This window comes from Microplitis mediator, chromosome 11 (genome assembly GCF_029852145.1).
Source record: "Microplitis mediator isolate UGA2020A chromosome 11, iyMicMedi2.1, whole genome shotgun sequence".
NCBI lineage: Eukaryota > Metazoa > Arthropoda > Insecta > Hymenoptera > Braconidae > Microplitis > Microplitis mediator.
This window is the reverse complement of record NC_079979.1, coordinates 13,190,673-13,208,713: the sequence shown is the minus strand read 5'-3', so window position 1 is coordinate 13,208,713 and position 18,041 is coordinate 13,190,673. Positions and strand designations below refer to the sequence as shown.

The window sequence follows — 18,041 nt, the reverse complement described above, 5'->3', positions numbered from 1 at the left end:
AATTACCGTGTTCGTTATCATTATTTTTACTATTGATTTTGCTTCAACACGCATTCGTTAAATAAAAAAACAATGGATTGAAAAATAAAGTTAAGAGAAAAGTATCACCTGACATGTATGTTTCTACTTCAGTTGGTAATGGGCCTGTAAAGTGTTCCCATCATTTTTGCGAAGCTTTCGAAGATCGTTCATTTTGACAATTGGCAACAGTCTTTATTTTTTAATTAAATATTATAAGAAATAATTATTGGTAATATTTACAACAAATTTACATAATTATTAATAGTGCGAATCTAGTAAAAAATTTAAAATATGAAACCGGTTATTTGAATCATCAGCTCAGTGCTGAGTGCATTTGTTTTCTGTGAAAGCAGAATATTGAAAACCCAGACTACACGACACTCAAGTTCAATTGATGATCAACTGGTAAGTATTTTATATTATACATATAACCAATATGGTATTTATACATGACAGGTAAAAAATTTTATTACAGATAAAATTACTTCGAACTTGTTTTTTGAATCATAAAAATCCTATAATAACCGATGAAAAGTTCAATGAAATGATTTATGAAGCCATAGAGGAATCACAACTATCAACATCAGTCCTGCTGATCAATGAAGATCTCGGATCGGAACTTCCCAAACCTCTATTTCTACCGGCATACCCCAGCTATATATTGTCAGGAGATTCGCCGCAGAAACTAAAATCTATTCTTAAAGAATTGAAGTCATCGCAATGGTGGAGTATAGAATCCATTTTCATGGCGGTGGATTTGGGAACAAACTCGTGTAAAAATGCTCAAACATCTCTTCAAGTTTTATGGAAAATGAATTTGTTGTCTTCATTTTACGTGTGTATCAAAAATGATTTGATGATTTTCATGTTTAACCCTTTCACCAATAGAGCACCGGAATCATGGACAGAAGTAGAAATTGGGAACAAAGAATCCGATGATCCGTGGACACTCTACAGCCAACCGTATTCGGAAGGTAACTTTAGCCACAACATTAATCACAAAACGAAATAATAGATCTCATGAGTTTTGTTTTATAGATCACGAATTCTGTGAGAGTTTGTTTTTCGACAAAACGAAGAAACTTGATGGCTACAGAATAAATGCTGTCACGAATACTTTGCGAAACAAAACGTGGGAGCCTAATAGGATTTACAATCTAACGACTATCAAAGACAAAATTTTATTATATCAACATCATTTGGCTTCATCATTTTTTTCCTGCATGAATGTAACGCCACTGATTTATTTCGATTTACCAGGTGCGCCAGTATCCTCCAAAGAAGTAGGTTTCGTAAAGGGTTTAATAAACGGATCCTATGATATTGCTTTGGCTGGGCGTCCCGTGGGAGATGATTACAATGTTTCATATATGTTCCTAATGAGGGATGTAGGACTCGTGATATTGACTCAACATCGTAAATTCTTAACTCCGTTTGAAAAAATTCGTCGCTATTACAGCATCGGTGTTATATTGCTCTCCAGTCTCGTTCTTGCAATGACATCATTATTGATAACTATTTATTACAAGCGAAATTTCGTAGAGGCTTCGACAGAAGTATTGAGAATGGCTCTAAGTTCCAGTATAGATATACCGTTAATTACTTTTCCAATCAGAATATACTTTTTCGGCGTTTTATTACTGATATTAATTATCAATGCGACATTCCAAGGACACATAGCATTGTTTCTAACAAAACCTGAACGTATAACCGTTGATAGTTTGGTCAGCTTACATGAGTTAGGGTACAAAATTTATATACCCCGTATATTTTTGAAGTCGCCTATTTTTATGAAACGTTATATAAACGCTGAACCTAGTATCGATTGCTCACAGCGCGTTCTGAACGATCCCAATGTTGCTTGTCTTGGATACTTTAATAGTTTATTAGCGATCGCGAATGATAATGACTCTTTACACATCTCACCGGTAATAGATCGTTTTCCGGCTTTACTTTTGATTCGCGACGATTGGCCGTTAAAAAATAAAGGTGATGACATTCTACGAAAACACACAGAATTCGGACTGTATGATTTTTGGGATCATCAATTAAATATAGATCCGTTACTAAAACTACGTTCGAAAGAATTATTATTGACCGAAGCGCGTTATCGTCCAATTAAATTTGAGGATGTAGATTTTGCTTTTATAATATTTGGAATCTGTCTGGTGCCTGCAGCAATTGTTTTCATTTTTGAGATCTATTATGGATATTATATATATTGCGATTAATTTTCAACATTTGTGTGACATTGTCTGATTTACTATTTTTAACCTTTGAGTGCAGCACTATAAATTGTGTGTGTGTTCACACGATACATTATGTACGAATGCAACTGAAAGAAGCCAAGGTAAACTAGGAAGCGTCAGACAATTGGCGGATATAACAATAAGATCCGAAATTTTGTTTTTAAAAATGAATGGTAATTGTAATTTAGCAGTTTCTAATTATTTTGAATAAATTTCAGGTGCCTAAAAATAATTTAACCAGAGATTTGTTTCGTCTTGGATGTGTGACAACTTTGTATATTCGTTCATAATATTGAGTCAAATGAATAAATACTATCAAATAAAATGTATTTCATGCTTCATACAAAAATGAATTCTAGGTATATGAAATTGGTACTCTCATTTGCGTTCTTCGACTTCTATAAATAATATTTGTTCACTAAAATAATAATCACTAGCAGTTAGCATTTATTTTTTTCAGAGTAGATGATTCACACTGATTATTTTATATTTAGTTTTATTCTGAATTAACAGAAAGATCAAAGTTCAACTTATTTCAGTGGCGAATTTGCACCGATAAAATAATTAGCTCCTAACAAACGTAAAAATGGCAAATTTTTTTCTTCGAATTGTTCGCGAAAAGAGACTACAGAGAATATGGATCCGTCTTGCCCCTTTTCTTCCTATATATATGAGGATTGTGATTGTATTTATAATTACCGTGTTTGTCATCATTATTTTCACTATCGATTTTACTTCAACACGCATTCGGTGAATAGAATGTTAAATTACAATGTATTGAAAAATAAAGTGGAAATTATCTCGATGTGTCTATCTCTACTTCAAAAGGTGATGATTCAGTAAAGTGTTTCCATCATTTTTGTGAAGCTTTCAAAGATCTTTTGTTTTGATAATTTGAAGTAGTATTCACTTTTGATTAAGAATAATAATTATCATCATTTTCAACATTATTTTTATGAAAATTTTGGTTATGTACGTAATGTTTATATATTTTATATTATAGATTTTTTCGAAACCTTGACATGAGTTAATGAGTCTTCATATAATTTTCATACAGTTTTCTATTGCGTGTATATTTTTTTTTCCTTTGCATGAAAAATTTACAGGATTTACCAGCAGGTTAAATATTGATGGCAAATTGAGAATGAAATAGGCCAGCTCTGGTTGCAATTTATAAAAATAAACTTTCGGAAAATGATGGTGCAGTTAATCTATACACCTTTTCTTTTTTTTTTCTCTGTGAAAGTCGTTTGAATGATACTTAATCTAAGCGTCTTTACGATGATTTTATCGTAAAAAAAATTAACTGGAAGATTTATTTCTCAACATTCGTTGAAAAATTTCGATTTGACTTTGTAACTGTATGAAATTTTGAAATGAATTTAATTATTAAAATTATGTATAGAAATGGGAACTGATTCACGTGTAAAAAGCGTAATAATATTGCCCGGAGATGTAAGATAAAATTTTGTAATGAATAATAACAAAGAAAAGTTAAAAATCCCCGAGTCAGAATAATGAACCTACATGAGCCTACATGAACCTACATAAGCCTACAGGACAATTTTTAGTTAAACTATGTAAACATTTTTTTACTAATCGGAGAAAGCCATTTTTTGTGACTTTTTTTGGCTAAAAAAAATTAAAATATTTAATTAAATAATCTTTTTTAATACTTACTGGAAAAATGCTGTTACTTGAAATGGAATTATTATAGTTTATTTATGTAAACAAATAATTTTAAATAAAATTGATTTAGTAAAATGCTGTAAATTAAAATAAATTAAATTAATTTATAATAAAAATTTAATTATTTAAATTATCACAATTTTTTCTTGGAGTTTTTTTTATGCTCTTAAGTTTAATTTATCTATTTAATAATAATACGATATACTCAATAATTTGACACATTATTCAATTTATAAATTAAATTAAAAATTTTTTTTTTTCAATAATTTTTGAATTACTATTTTAATTTATTTGTTTTATATTAAGGTTACATTGATGAATCAAAACAATTGAAGATAAAAATATCGATCAAAACAATTAAAAATTGTCCTGTAGGCTCATGAAGGTTCATGTGGGTTCATTATTTTGACTCGGGTCGATCTTGATCTGAAATGAATTTACAAACACTAACTATTCAACTCCCAACAAACATAAACATAAAACTTTTAGGAGAGGGACCACAGATATAAGGATCCGTCTTGCCCCTTTTTTCCCAAATATGAGAATTATGATTGTATGTATAATTACCGTGTTCGTTATCATTATTTTTACTATTGATTTTGCTTCAACACGCATTCGTTAAATAGAAAAAAAATGAATTGAAAAATAAAGTTAAGAGAAAAGTATCACCTGACATGTATATTTCTACTTCAGTTGGTAAAGAGCCTGTACAGTGATCCCATCATTTTTGTGAAGCTTTCGAAGATCGTTCATTTTGAAAATTAGTAGCAGTCTTTATTTTTAAATTAAATATTATAAAAAATGATTATTGTTAACAGTTTCAACAAATTGAAATAAATATTAATAGTGCAAATCTAGTGAAAAATTTTAAATATGAAACCGGTTATTTCGATCATCAGCTCAGTGCTGAGTGCATTCGTTTTCTGTGAAAACAAAATATTTAAAACCCAGACTATGCAACATTCCAATTTAATTGGTAATAATTTCGTACTATAAAGATTACTAACATTTTATTATGGAAAGATAAAATATTGCATCACAGATAAAATTGCTTGAAACCTGTTTTCTGAATCATGCGAATCCTATAATATCTGATAAACAATCCAGTGACATCGCATATGACGCCTTAGAGGAATCAGAGATATCACCATCAGTTATGCTGATCAATGAAGATTTTCAATTAAAACCGCCCAAACCTCTATTTCTACCGGCATACCCCAGCTATATATTGCCAGGAGATTCGCCGCAGAAACTAAAATCTATTCTCAAACAATTAAAGTCATCGCAATGGTGGAGTATAGAATCCATTTTCATGGCTGTTGATTTTAAAACAAACTCGTGTAAAAATGCCCAAACATCTCGTCAAGTTTTATGGAAAATGAATTTTTTATCTTCATTTTACGTGTGTATCACAAATAATTTGATGATTTACATGTTCAACCCTTTCACCAATAGAGCAATGAAACTATGGACAGAAGTAGGAATTGGGAACAAATAATCCGATGATCCCTGAACACTTTACAGTCAACTATATTCGGAAGGTAACTCTAATCACAACATTAGTCACAAAATTAAATAATAGATCTAACGGATTTTGTTTTATAGATCAAGAATTCCGTCAGAGCTTGTTTTTCGACAAAACGAAGAAACTTGACGGCTACAAAATAAATGCTGTCAGGAAGACATTGCGGAACAAAACGTGGGAGCCTAATAGGATTTACAATCTAACGACTATAAAGGACGAAATTTCATCATATCAAATTTAAATGTTTGCATCAATTTTTTCCTGCATGAATGTAACGTCACTGATTTATTTCGATTTACCAGGTGCGCCAGTATCCTCCAAAGAAACCGGTTTTGTAAAAGGTTTGATAAACGGATCCTATGATATTGCTTCGGCTAGGCACCCCGTGGGAGATGATTACAATGTTTCATATATGTTTATAATGAGGGATGTAAGACTTGCGATATTGACCCAGCATCGTAAATTTTTAACTCCGTTCGAAAAAATTCGTCGCTATTACAGCATCGGTGTTATATTGCTCTCTAGTCTCGTTCTTGCAATGACAACGCTATTGATAACTATTTATTACAACCAAAATTTCGTAGAGGCTTCTACAGAAGTTCTGAGAATGGCTCCCAGTGCCAGTATAGATATTCCGTTAATTACTTTTTCAATCAGAATATACTTTTTTGGCGTTTTATTACTGATATTAATTATCAATGCGACATTTCAAGGCCACATGTCGTCATTTCTAACAAAACCCGAACGCATAACTGTCGATAGTCTTTTTGACTTACAAAAATTAGAATACAAAATTTATTGATCACCGTCAGCTGTAAAATTAACTGACGGTTGGTCTAAATTCTTAAGAAACAGAGTGCATACTATTAACACCAGGATTGATTGCACTCAGCAAGTTCTTGATGATCCGAATGTAGGTTGCATTGGCTACATTCCGCGTATATTATCGGTCGCAGGTAAAAATTATTCATTGCATATATCACCGGTTTTTTCAAATTCACTGGTAATATTTTTAGAACTACATGATTGGCCGCTAAAAAAGAAAGTCGATACCCACACACGACAAAAATATATATATCCGGATATATCCGGGCAAATCTGGAATATTTCGCATATATGCAACATATATATAAATACATGCCTCATATATGTAGATTTGCCCGGATATATCCGGATATATATTTTTTTCGTATAGGACCGCTATCTGGGGGCTTATGGAAACTGGGCTATTGCACCTATGGGGTTTTCAAACACTTCTAGAACCACTGAAAAAATTGCATTTGAAAGAATCCTTATTGACTAAAGCGCGTTATCGTCCAATACGATTTAAAGATATAGAATTTCGCTTTTATCATATTGGGAGTCTGTTTGTTGTTAACCATAATTGTTTTCATTTTTGAATTCTACTATGGAAATTATATACATTGCAATTAGTTACTGATATTAATTTGACATTGCGTGATTTTACATTTTTAGCTATAGCGTGTAACACTGAATCGATTGTGTGTTTGTACGATAAATTATGTATGCATGAAGTTGGTAGAGACTAAAAGAAACTAGGATTCTTAATTACAATTAGCGGATCTAAATGTAGCATCCGAAATTGTTTTCTTTAAAAATCAATTGTGAGCATAATATAACAGTTCTCCATTATTTTGAGGAAATTTCAAATGTTTGAACATAGTTTTACCAAAAATATTTTTGGTTTAATAATAAAAGTATCTTTTTTTAACATTTTTTTTTTGACAAATTTATTTTAAAAAAGCAAACAGAAATGTGAGTGGTTAATTGAACTACAAAAATGATTTTGCACTTTATTTTTATTACCAAATTTTCATTAATTGTGACTTAGATGTGTGAAAGCTTTGAACATTTTATTATAATAATGAGTCGAATAAATAAATACTATCAAAGAAAAAGTATTGCATGCCTTAAGCGCGAGCGTAGGTATGCTCTACTCTCGCCTAAAAATAAATAAACTGGAGTCCGTCAGAGTCCTATTTAAATAAATACCCAGTGAACACATGACCTTATTTTGACGTCATACGTAGGTCATAGCAATGTCACGACATCTGATGTAAATTTGATGTCAATCTGACGTTCTACATGACTTTAATATGATGTAAAGCTTGTGACATCATATTGATGTAAGCATGACTCTTGTACGATGTCACAGTTATGACTTATGTATTACGTACGTTTGACATAGAATCTACATCACATTGTTATGTAGTAATAAAGTCATTATCCGTATATCATAATGACGTAATTTTAAAATCATGCATTTATGTCAGTAGCAAAGTCACACTTATACGTAATATGGATGTCACTCTTAAATCATATCTTTACATCAGTGACAAGTCAGTATTTTACGCAATGCTGATGTAATTTCCGAGTCATAGTTTTTTATCATCTATTTATTGAAATAAAACAATCATAGAATGAATTTTTAAATATGTGTAAATGTGTAAAAATAACAACTAAACGTCGAACATATTTGGGGTCAAAGTAATCGATAAACTCGATAATAGATCATTCAGACGTTTTAGATTAGAACATTAGCGTGAGCATAAAAAAATTAACTTTATTTTTTTAAATGATATATCGAAAATATCATTTAGGATGACAAAGAAAATGTAACGACAGTTTGAACTCTTTTGCTATTATGATTTTAAAGTTTAGTATCACAATTTTTCAATCGATTAAATTTCATACGATTTCGTGAAATTATTTAATGTTATTTCGCAAAATTTTATATAAGTTTTTTTAAATTTCCCATCACAACAAAAAATAAAAAAATTTGATGAAACTTAATGAAATTTTATACAATTATCATCGAGGCCGACAAATATTGCTTCTATAAAATTTCATATAAGTTCATGGAGTTTTTTAAATTTTGTAAAAATCCATCACGAAAACTTATTAACTCTGTCTTTTCCGGCATTTCACTCTAAATACATCAATTAAGCACGAGATTTGAACTCTCGTGATGTGGACCAGTGAGCAACGTTCAGGACTACCAGCCAAGAGAAGCCGTGTTCGAACCCAGCAGAAGCCCAGGATTTTTTCATCATTTAACGTTATCTAATCTTGTTTCCGAATTCCCAATGCGTTCGCGCGGTAATAATCAAATCAAAAATTCGGTATTTTATTTTATTTTTTTCTTTTTCAAAATATTTTTTCCGAATTGATAATTTTGACATCACCCATATGTCATATTGACGTCATAGAAGGTCACACAGACATCACATTTACATCATGCATACGTCATTAGTTTTACATCATAATCTTACGTAAAAAAGTGTGAAATAATGAGTCACACCTGACTCATTCGTGACTTACATCTTACGTAAATGATGACATAGCGTAACGTCACTCTGACGTCAAATTTACGTCAATGTGTTTACTGGGTAACAATATAGTGGTTAAAGTAGATCGGCCTTTATACCCCAATAAAAGAAATCATCAATGGTCATTTTTCTAAACAATAAACAGCTGGTCCAACCCACAATTTGGATAAAAAATGAATTTTTCAGAAAAAATCCTGTAAAATACATGTAACACTCCTCTTGTAATCTCCATAACTTTCGAAAAACAAAACTAATTCTTTTAAATTTTATTTCAATATATCCGTAAATTCGTTCTAACAAACTGATTAAAAAACCACAACTCTATTATTATTCGTTTGATTATAAAATAATAAAATGTGTACTGTCGAAGCTAAAAAATTTACATCTCAGGCTGCCATATATAAAAAATGTTGGAAAATCCAAAAGTGCACACCTCAATCGCTCAATTTATTTTTAATCATTACTTTTATTATTATATAATATTAATATATTTTTTTTTATTATGAACTTTTATTCAACTTACAAATTATCAATTTGATTTTTTTATTTTTATTTCTTATTTTCAGTTTAATATTTTTTTACTAACATTTTTTTCTAAATATCCCGCCTTGTTTTGTCTTAAATGTCGCTTTTTTTTTCAAACATATTGATACGCTAGTGCTGCCACCAGTAGTTGATAGAGAGAAACAATGAAAAAAATAATAACAACAGTAAAAATAGCAGCTAAATTTTTAACGAAGAATCAGTTTTCACGTTTTTTATTAATTACACCAAAACAAAAAGGATTCAGATAGTAATTTTTGAAAGGGTTCTTGTGATCAGAAATACACAGATAATAAAAAAAAAACTAAGTCAATAAGTTTTGTTTTTCGAAAGTTATCGTGTTTAGACGAGTCCGAACACCACAATTGACGCACTGAGGGCTTCGGACTAAATCATTTTTTTTTAATTAATCACATCATTAATCAAATAAGGATTGCATTGAAAAATGTTCCTTAATAAATTTCCTTTAAAATGGTATATATCATTAACAACTTTGGTGTACTATAAAGAAAGTAGAGAGGATTTAAAGTCCGTGAAAGGGCCGAGAGTGAGAGAGTGACAGTAAAGCACACCTAACGCTTTCGCGATTGAGGTGTGCAAAAATATATAAACAGAGTTAGTGAAGACCTGCTTCTTCTATCGGAGCGTGCTAGATGGCGTAAGCAAAGATTTCCATTTTATCCGCGGGAATTTTTTCATATTTTCTATAATAATTTTCTATTATGGTTTAATAGTTTCTTAAATGTAAGCAAAAAAAATAGGAGTCTTTATGAAAAAATTAACATATCGTAACGTAAACATTTAATCTAAATAATTCGTGTATGACACGACCGCTTAAGGCATGCTCATTTGGATTTTCTAAACTTTTTTTTTCTGCATGAAAAATAAATCATAAACTTCTCAAATCGCAAAAAACATCACAGAAGTCATAAAGCAAGAAATGATTCAAATCGTAGAATGATTTGAAAAAACCCTTTTCTGGTAACAGTGCATTTTTGATTTTTGTGTTGAAAATCGGGCGTGAAAATCTAAATTATTCTACGCCCATCCCGATAAAAAATGTTTAAATCCAAGCATATATGATTGAATCCAAACAGTCAGATATGCTTGGATCCAAATTATGGCGCGATCCGAGCGGATCCAAACAGATCTGACAATATCCAAAGAGATCTCATTATATCTAAGTATATCCAAACAGATCTTAAAATATCAATAGAGATCCAAACAGATCTCAACATATCCAAACAGATCTCACTATATCCACGAATATATAAGTGTATCCAAGCAGATCTGCGTTAATGTCGATCTTTAAAGAAATCTACATAGATTCAAGCACATATATCTAAACAAGTTTCACTACATTCTAATGAATGAATGTATAAATATATTATACTTTAGACCTTTCTAAAAATAATATCTACTCACATCTTGGATCTTATTGCTATTACCTGTTAATGCTTTTGATGAACCTATATGTATAACATATATCAAAAGTCAAATGATATTTAAGTGGAAAAAATAGATGAATACTTTAGAAACATTGGTCAAACTGATTTATTTTATTTATTCACTACAATATCAATTTTATGATTTAAATAACGTATATATCAAAATCAGTAGGAAAAAAAAAATTTTTAATTTTCGTATATTACTCAGATATTCGTGTATAATTAGACAAAAAAATTCTGTATTTAATGTCTTATTTGCAGTAGAACCCTTACAGTTCGACGATTCAGGAGCCTTACCTGTACTTAAATTTGATTGGATCTGACCAAATATGACTACATATAAACACATATTTTTGGATATAGTCATAAATTCTTGGATATACGTATATCTGCTTGGATATAAATCTTTACATCTGCTTATATAGTTGGGTCTGAGCAAATATACTTATATATGCTTGGATATGCGTATATCTACTTGGATATAAATCTTAATACATCTCTATATCTGCTTATATATGATTAGATCTGAGCAGATAAAATTATATATGATTATATCTAGCAAGATCAAATATTTGGATGTATTTGGGTATAAACAGATACAACGACATCCCGACGTATCTGGTTAAATTCAATCGTTTTTGATCGGGCATCTATTATGATAATTGTATGTTATTTAACACGCTTCAGTCACCGGGGTCCTGTCAGAGGCCCGTTAGATCAAATTTTGATTTAATTACAGGCAGCAGTGGGGTAGTTCGACGTCACTGAAATTTTTTTAGAAAAGGGCCTACAAAAAGTTGCTCGAGGACTTAGGCCCTGACTACTATCCAAAGTAGACTAGTAGAGTAATGGACTGATGACGCTTTGCGAGGTCTCCACTCTACACCCCGAGCTCTTTACTATTAACACGAGCAAGCCTAACGATGTCTAGTTAGTTTTATTTCAACATTGGTATAACTATAACTTGCGTGGATCTCTTCAGTAACTTCAGCTAAAAGATTATTCGGTGTTGTTCTGCTGTGAATAAATAAAATCAAAACTTACACTCTAATCCGTTCTGACTACAATTTTTTCTTGATTTGCCTGAAGTACTATGAGGATCTTCTCAGATTAATATATGAGGTTTGCCTTCATCGGGCAAACCTTACGAGTTCCTTATCAGAATCACATTTAGATATCCTTATTAATGGATAAGTTATCCAGTTATGACATCGGCAACACGGCAATATTAAAAACATCGCGATAAAACCGCGTGGCGCGACGAGCGAAGGGTGGCGAAACCGCTAGACGGACGGAGGGTTTACAAAGAAAAATTAGTTTAGTTCATAATAGATGCTGATCTATTTCTAACATCATTTTTTGGTGCCATGAAAATAACAGTTTAATTTAATTATAAACATTAAAAAGTTTCGGTTAGTTTACGTATATAAAAGAAGTATTTTTATGTCAATTATTGAATTTACAGCAACAAACAATAGTCAATTACAAAAAAATCGATTAAAATATTACATTGCATGGTTGCATTATTAACTGTCGTGTTGATTTCTATTTCAGTTAGCAACCGTCCCTTGAGGTGTTTTTATCATTTTTGCGGAGCTTTCAAGCATCGTTTTTTTTTGTTATTCGCTGCAAAATTGTTCTATCTAAATTGAACATATTTCAAAATTATTATTATTATCGAGACTTTTTTTCCTCTACAGTGATCTATATAAGAACTTTTTTTCTTTAAATACAAATTTGATTATCGATCTAATTTCTATGTTATTCTAAAATGTAAATGTGATTTGAGTAACAACATTTGAAAATATGAAGCAGATTATTTTAATCGTCAGCTCAGTATTCATTGCATTTGATTATTGTCAAAATACAATATTGAAAACACAGAGTATACCTCACTCCAACTTGCTCTACAATGATGTGGTAATTATTTCGAAATTTTATTATAATTATTGCTATTAATTTATTTCGAAATTTCACCATAGAAAAAATTACTTGGAAACTGTTTTCTGAACCATACGAATCCTATAATATCTGATAAACAATTCAGTGACATCTTACATGACACCTTAGAGGAATCAGAGTTATCACCATCAGTTATACTGATCAATGAAGATTTCCAATCAAAACCGCCCTGACCCCTATTTCTACCGACATACCCCAGCTATATATTGTCGGGAGATTCGCCGCAGAAACTGAAATCTATTCTCAAACAATTAAAGTCATCACAATGGTGGAGTATAGAATCCATTTGCATGGCTGTCGATCTTGGAACAAACTCGTGCGAAAATGCCCAAACATCTCTTCAAGTTTTATGGGAAATGAATTTGTTATCTTCATTTTACGTGTGTATCAAAAATGATTTGATGATTTACATGTTCAACCCTTTCACCAATAGAGCACCGAAACCATGGACAGAAGTGAAAATTGGGAACAAAGAATCCGATGATCCCTGGACACTTTACAGTCAACCGTACTCGGAAGGTAACTTTAATCACAAAATTAATCGCAAAATTAAATAATAGATCTGACGGATTTCGTTTTATAGATCAAGAATTCCGTGAAAGCTTGTTTTTCGACAAAACAAAGAAACTTGACGGCTACAAAATAAATGCTGTCACGAATACTTTGCAAAACAAAACGTGGGAGCCTCATAGGATTTACAATCTAACGACTATCAAAGACAAAGTTACACCATTTCAAATTCCAATGTTTACATCAATTTTTTCCTGCATGAATGTAACGCCACTGATTTATTTGGATTTACCAGGTGCGCCAGTATCCTCCAAAGAAGTCGGTTTTGTGAAAGGTTTAATAAACGGATCCTATGATATTGCTTTGGCTGGGCGTCCCGTGGGAGATGATTACAATGTTTCATATATGTTTCTAATGAGGGATGTAGGACTCGTGATATTGACTCAACATCGTAAATTTTTAACTCCGTTCGAAAAAATTCGTCGCTATTACAGCATCGGTGTTATATTACTCTCTAGTCTCGTTCTTGCAATGACATCACTATTGATAACTATTTATTACAAACGAAATTTTGTAGAGGCTTCTACAGAAGTTCTGAGAATGGCTCTCAGCTCTAGTATAAACATACCGCTTATCACTTTTCCAATCAGAATCTACTTTTTCGGCGTTTTATTACTGATATTAATTATCAATGCGACATTCCAAGGACACATATCATTATTTCTAACAAAACCTGAACGTATAACCGTTGATAGTTTGGCCATCTCACATGAGTTAGGGTACAAAATTTATATACCCCGTATATTTTTGAAATCGTCTATTTCTATGAGACGTTATATAAGCGCTGAACCTAGTATCGATTGCTCACAGCGCGTTCTGAACGATCCCAATGTTGCTTGTATTGGATACTTCAATCGTTTATTATCGGTCGCGAATAATAATGACTCTTTACATATCTCACCGGTAATAGATAGTTTTTCGGGTCTACTTTTGATTCGCGACGATTGGCCGTTAAAAAGTAAAGGTGATGACATTCTACGAAAACACACAGAATTCGGACTGTATCATTTTTGGGATTATCAATTAAATATAGATCCGTTACTAAAACTACAGTCGAAAGAATTATTATTAACCGAAGCGCGTTATCGTCCAATTAAATTTGAGGATGTAGATTTTGCTTTTATAATATTTGGAATCTGTCTGGTGCCTGCAGCAATTGTTTTCATTTTTGAGATCTATTATGGATATTATATATATTGCGATTAATTTTCAACATTTGTGTGACATTGTCTGATTTACTATTTTTAACCTTTGAGTGCAGCACTATAAATTGTGTGTTTGTTCACACGATACATTATGTACGCATGCAACTAAAATAAGCCAAGGTAACCTAGGAAGCGCAGACAATTGGCGGGTATAGAAATGAAAACTGAAATTTTGTTTTCAAAAATAACTTGAAATAGTAATTTATCAGTTAATATTCATTTTCAATAAGCTTCAGGTGCCTGAAAATAATTTTACCAGAGATTTTTTTTTGTCTTAGATGTGTGACAACCTTGTATGATTGTTCATAATATTGAGTCAAATAAATAAATACTATCAAATAAAATGTGTCTCATGCTTCATACAAAAATGAATTCTAGGTATTTGAAATTGGTATTCTCATTTGTGCTTTTCGACCTCTATGAATAATATTTGTACACTAAAATAATAATCACTAGCAGTTGGCGATTATTTTTTTTAGTGTAGATGATTCACACTGATTATTTTATATTTGGTTTTATTCTGCATTAACAGAAAAATCAAAGTTCAACTTATCTCGGTGGTGAATTTGTACCGGTAAAATAATTAGCTCCTGATAAACGTAAAAATGGCAAACTTTTCCCTTCGAATTTTTTGGTGAAAAGAGACTACAGAGAATATGGATCCGTCTTGCCCCTTTCCTTCCTATGTATATGAGGATTGTTGTTGTATTTATAATTACCCTGTTTGTTATCATTATTTCCACTATTGATTTTACTTCACACGCATTCGTTAAATAAAATAGAATGTATTGAAACATAAAATGAAATGAAAAGTATTACTTGACGTGTTTATTTCTACTTTAGTAGGCGATGATTCAGTAAAGTGTTTCCATCATTTTTGTGAAGCTTTCAAAGATTGTTTGTTTTGACAATTCGCAGCAGTATTCTCTTTTGATTAAGAATAATGACCATCATCATTTCCGACAAATTATTGTAATAATTAATAGTGCGAATCATAAAAAAAAATTTAAATATGAGACCGGTTATTTTAATCATCAGCTCAGTGCTGAGTGCATTTGTTTTCTGTGAAATCAAAATATTGAAAACCCAGACTACACGACACTCAAGTTCAATTGATGATCAACTAGTAAGTATTTCATATTATAAATATAACCAATATGGTATTTATACATGACAGGTAAAAAATTTTATTACAGAAAAAATTACTTAGAACTTGTTTTTTGAATCATACAAATCCTATAATAACCGATGAAAAGTTCAATGAAATGATTTATGAAGCCATAGAGGAATCACAACTATCAACATCAGTCCTGCTGATCAATGAAGATCTCGGATCGAAACTTCCCAAACCTCTATTTCTACCGACATACCCCAGCTATATATTGTCAGGAGATTCGCCGCAGAAACTAAAATCTATTCTCAAAGAATTGAAGTCATCGCAATGGTGGAGTATAGAATTCATTTTCATGGCGGTGGATTTGGGAACAAACTCGTGTAAAAATGCCCAAACATCTCTTCAAGTTTTATGGAAAATGAATTTGTTGTCTTCATTTTACGTGTGTATCAAAAATGATTTGATGATTTTCATGTTTAACCCTTTCACCAATAGAGCACCGGAATCATTGACAGAAGTAGAAATTGGGAACAAAGAATCCGATGATCCGTGGACACTCTACAGCCAACCGTATTCGGAAGGTAACTTTAGCCACAACATTAATCACAAAACGAAATAATAGATCTCATGAGTTTTGTTTTATAGATCACGAATTCTGTGAGAGTTTGTTTTTCGACAAAACGAAGAAACTTGTCGGCTACAGAATAAATGCTGTCACGAATACTTTGCGAAACAAAACGTGGGAGCCTAATAGGATTTACAATCTAACGACTATCAAAGACAAAATTTCATCATATCAAAATCATTTGTTTGCATCAATTTTTTCCGGCATGAATGTAACGCCACTGATTTATTTCGATTTACCAGGTGCGCCAGTATCCTCCAAAGAAACCGGTTTTGTAAAAGGTTTAATAAACGGATCCTATGATATTGCTTCGGCTGGGCACCCCGTGGGAGATGATTACAATGTTTCATATATGTTTCTTATGAGGGATGTAGGACTCGTGATATTGACTCAACATCGTAAATTTTTAACTCCGTTCGAAAAAATTCGTCGCTATTGCAGCATCGGTGTTATATTACTCTCTAGTCTCGTTCTTGCAATGACATCACTATTGATAACTATTTATTACAAGCGAAATTTCCTAGAGGCTTCGACAGAAGTTTTGAGAATGGCTCTAAGTTCCAGTATAGATATACCGTTAATTACTTTTCCAATCAGAGTATACTTTTTCGGCGTTTTATTACTGATATTAATTATCAATGCGACATTCCAAGGACACATAGCATTGTTTCTAACAAAACCTGAACGTATAACCGTTGATAGTTTGGTCAGCTTACATGAGTTCGGGTACAAAATTTATATACCCCGTATATTTTTGAAGTCGCCTATTTTTATGAAACGTTATATTAACGCTGAACCTAGTATCGATTGCTCACAGCGCGTTCTAGCGATCCCAATGTTGCTTGTCTTGGGTACTTCAATAGTTTATTAGCGATCACGAATGATAATGACTCTTCACACATCTCACCGGTAATAGATCGTTTTCCGGCTTTACTTCTGATTCGCGACGATTGGCCGTTAAAAAATAAAGGTGATGACATTCTACGAAAACACACAGAATTCGGACTGTATGATTTTTGGGATCATCAATTAAATATAGATCCGTTACTAAAACTACGTTCGAAAGAATTATTATTGACCGAAGCGCGTAATCGCCCAATTAAATTTGAGGATGTAGATTTTGCTTTTATAATATTTGGAATCTGTCTGGTGCCTGCAGCAATCGTTTTCTTTTTTGAGATGTATTATGGATATTATGTATATTGCAATTAATACACGGTAAGGAATATTTTGCGGATATCACTATGCTAGTATGGGCGTGAACGCTATTCTGTACGGTATCAAAGACTTTCATAGGTTTGAAAATTGCATGCATAGGTGATTTAACCATTGCGGGGATAGTATCAGTGGCGATAGTTGTCGTGGACGCCGCAATGTCAGTATGGCCGTCAGGCCCTGTGTTGCCGTATCTACATTGCTTCTGGCCGACAAACCTAGTCTAACTACATCTATATAGTTTTGGTGATAATACGATAGTAGGGGAGAGTGGGGCAGAGCGGCCCCCCTGGAATTTTGATAAAAAAAAAAATTTTTTTTTTTTTCGACTAATTACTATAAATTCGATATGTTTGCACATTTTTAGCCCTACGCATGTAGGGCATTTGGGGCAAAATGGACGAGCCCAAAATTTTGAAAAAGTGATTTTTTCATATTTTTATCGTCAAATTATAAAAAAATTATTATAATTCCACATTTCTAGCCCTACGCATAACACTTGGGGCAAAATGGACCAGCCGAAAT

General features: G+C 31.9%; 3 protein-coding genes across 3 annotated transcripts; all 3 read left to right on the top strand.

Moving 5' to 3' along the window:
• Positions 1 to 213: 213 nt before the first annotated feature.
• On the top strand, positions 214 to 3,046 carry LOC130677445 (uncharacterized). The gene is made up of 3 exons (XM_057484208.1): positions 214 to 426; positions 497 to 995; positions 1,060 to 3,046. Exons 2-3 carry the CDS (start codon positions 566 to 568, stop codon positions 2,250 to 2,252), a joined length of 1,623 nt encoding a protein of 540 aa, XP_057340191.1. The 5' UTR covers positions 214 to 426; positions 497 to 565; the 3' UTR covers positions 2,253 to 3,046.
• Positions 3,047 to 12,812: 9,766 nt separating this feature from the next.
• On the top strand, positions 12,813 to 14,973 carry LOC130677439 (uncharacterized). The gene is made up of 2 exons (XM_057484201.1): positions 12,813 to 13,306; positions 13,371 to 14,973. The coding sequence occupies exons 1-2, from the start codon at positions 13,078 to 13,080 to the stop codon at positions 14,561 to 14,563; spliced, it is 1,422 nt and encodes a 473-aa protein (XP_057340184.1). The 5' UTR covers positions 12,813 to 13,077; the 3' UTR covers positions 14,564 to 14,973.
• Positions 14,974 to 15,793: 820 nt separating this feature from the next.
• LOC130677489 (uncharacterized) lies at positions 15,794 to 17,765 on the top strand. The gene is made up of 2 exons (XM_057484258.1): positions 15,794 to 16,257; positions 16,322 to 17,765. Exons 1-2 carry the CDS (start codon positions 15,828 to 15,830, stop codon positions 17,170 to 17,172), a joined length of 1,281 nt encoding a protein of 426 aa, XP_057340241.1. The 5' UTR covers positions 15,794 to 15,827; the 3' UTR covers positions 17,173 to 17,765.
• Positions 17,766 to 18,041: the final 276 nt, after the last annotated feature.

Bases quoted from the DNA above. Each gene is read 5' to 3' on its own strand.
- LOC130677439 (XM_057484201.1), top strand. From the start codon at position 13,078: ATGGCTGTCGATCTTGGAACAAACTCGTGCGAAAATGCCCAAACATCT. The intron at 13,307-13,370 runs GTAACTTTAATC...TTCGTTTTATAG, and splicing joins CAGTCAACCGTACTCGGAAG to ATCAAGAATTCCGTGAAAGC.
- LOC130677445 (XM_057484208.1), top strand. From the start codon at position 566: ATGATTTATGAAGCCATAGAGGAATCACAACTATCAACATCAGTCCTG. The intron at 996-1,059 runs GTAACTTTAGCC...TTTGTTTTATAG, and splicing joins CAGCCAACCGTATTCGGAAG to ATCACGAATTCTGTGAGAGT.
- LOC130677489 (XM_057484258.1), top strand. From the start codon at position 15,828: ATGATTTATGAAGCCATAGAGGAATCACAACTATCAACATCAGTCCTG. The intron at 16,258-16,321 runs GTAACTTTAGCC...TTTGTTTTATAG, and splicing joins CAGCCAACCGTATTCGGAAG to ATCACGAATTCTGTGAGAGT.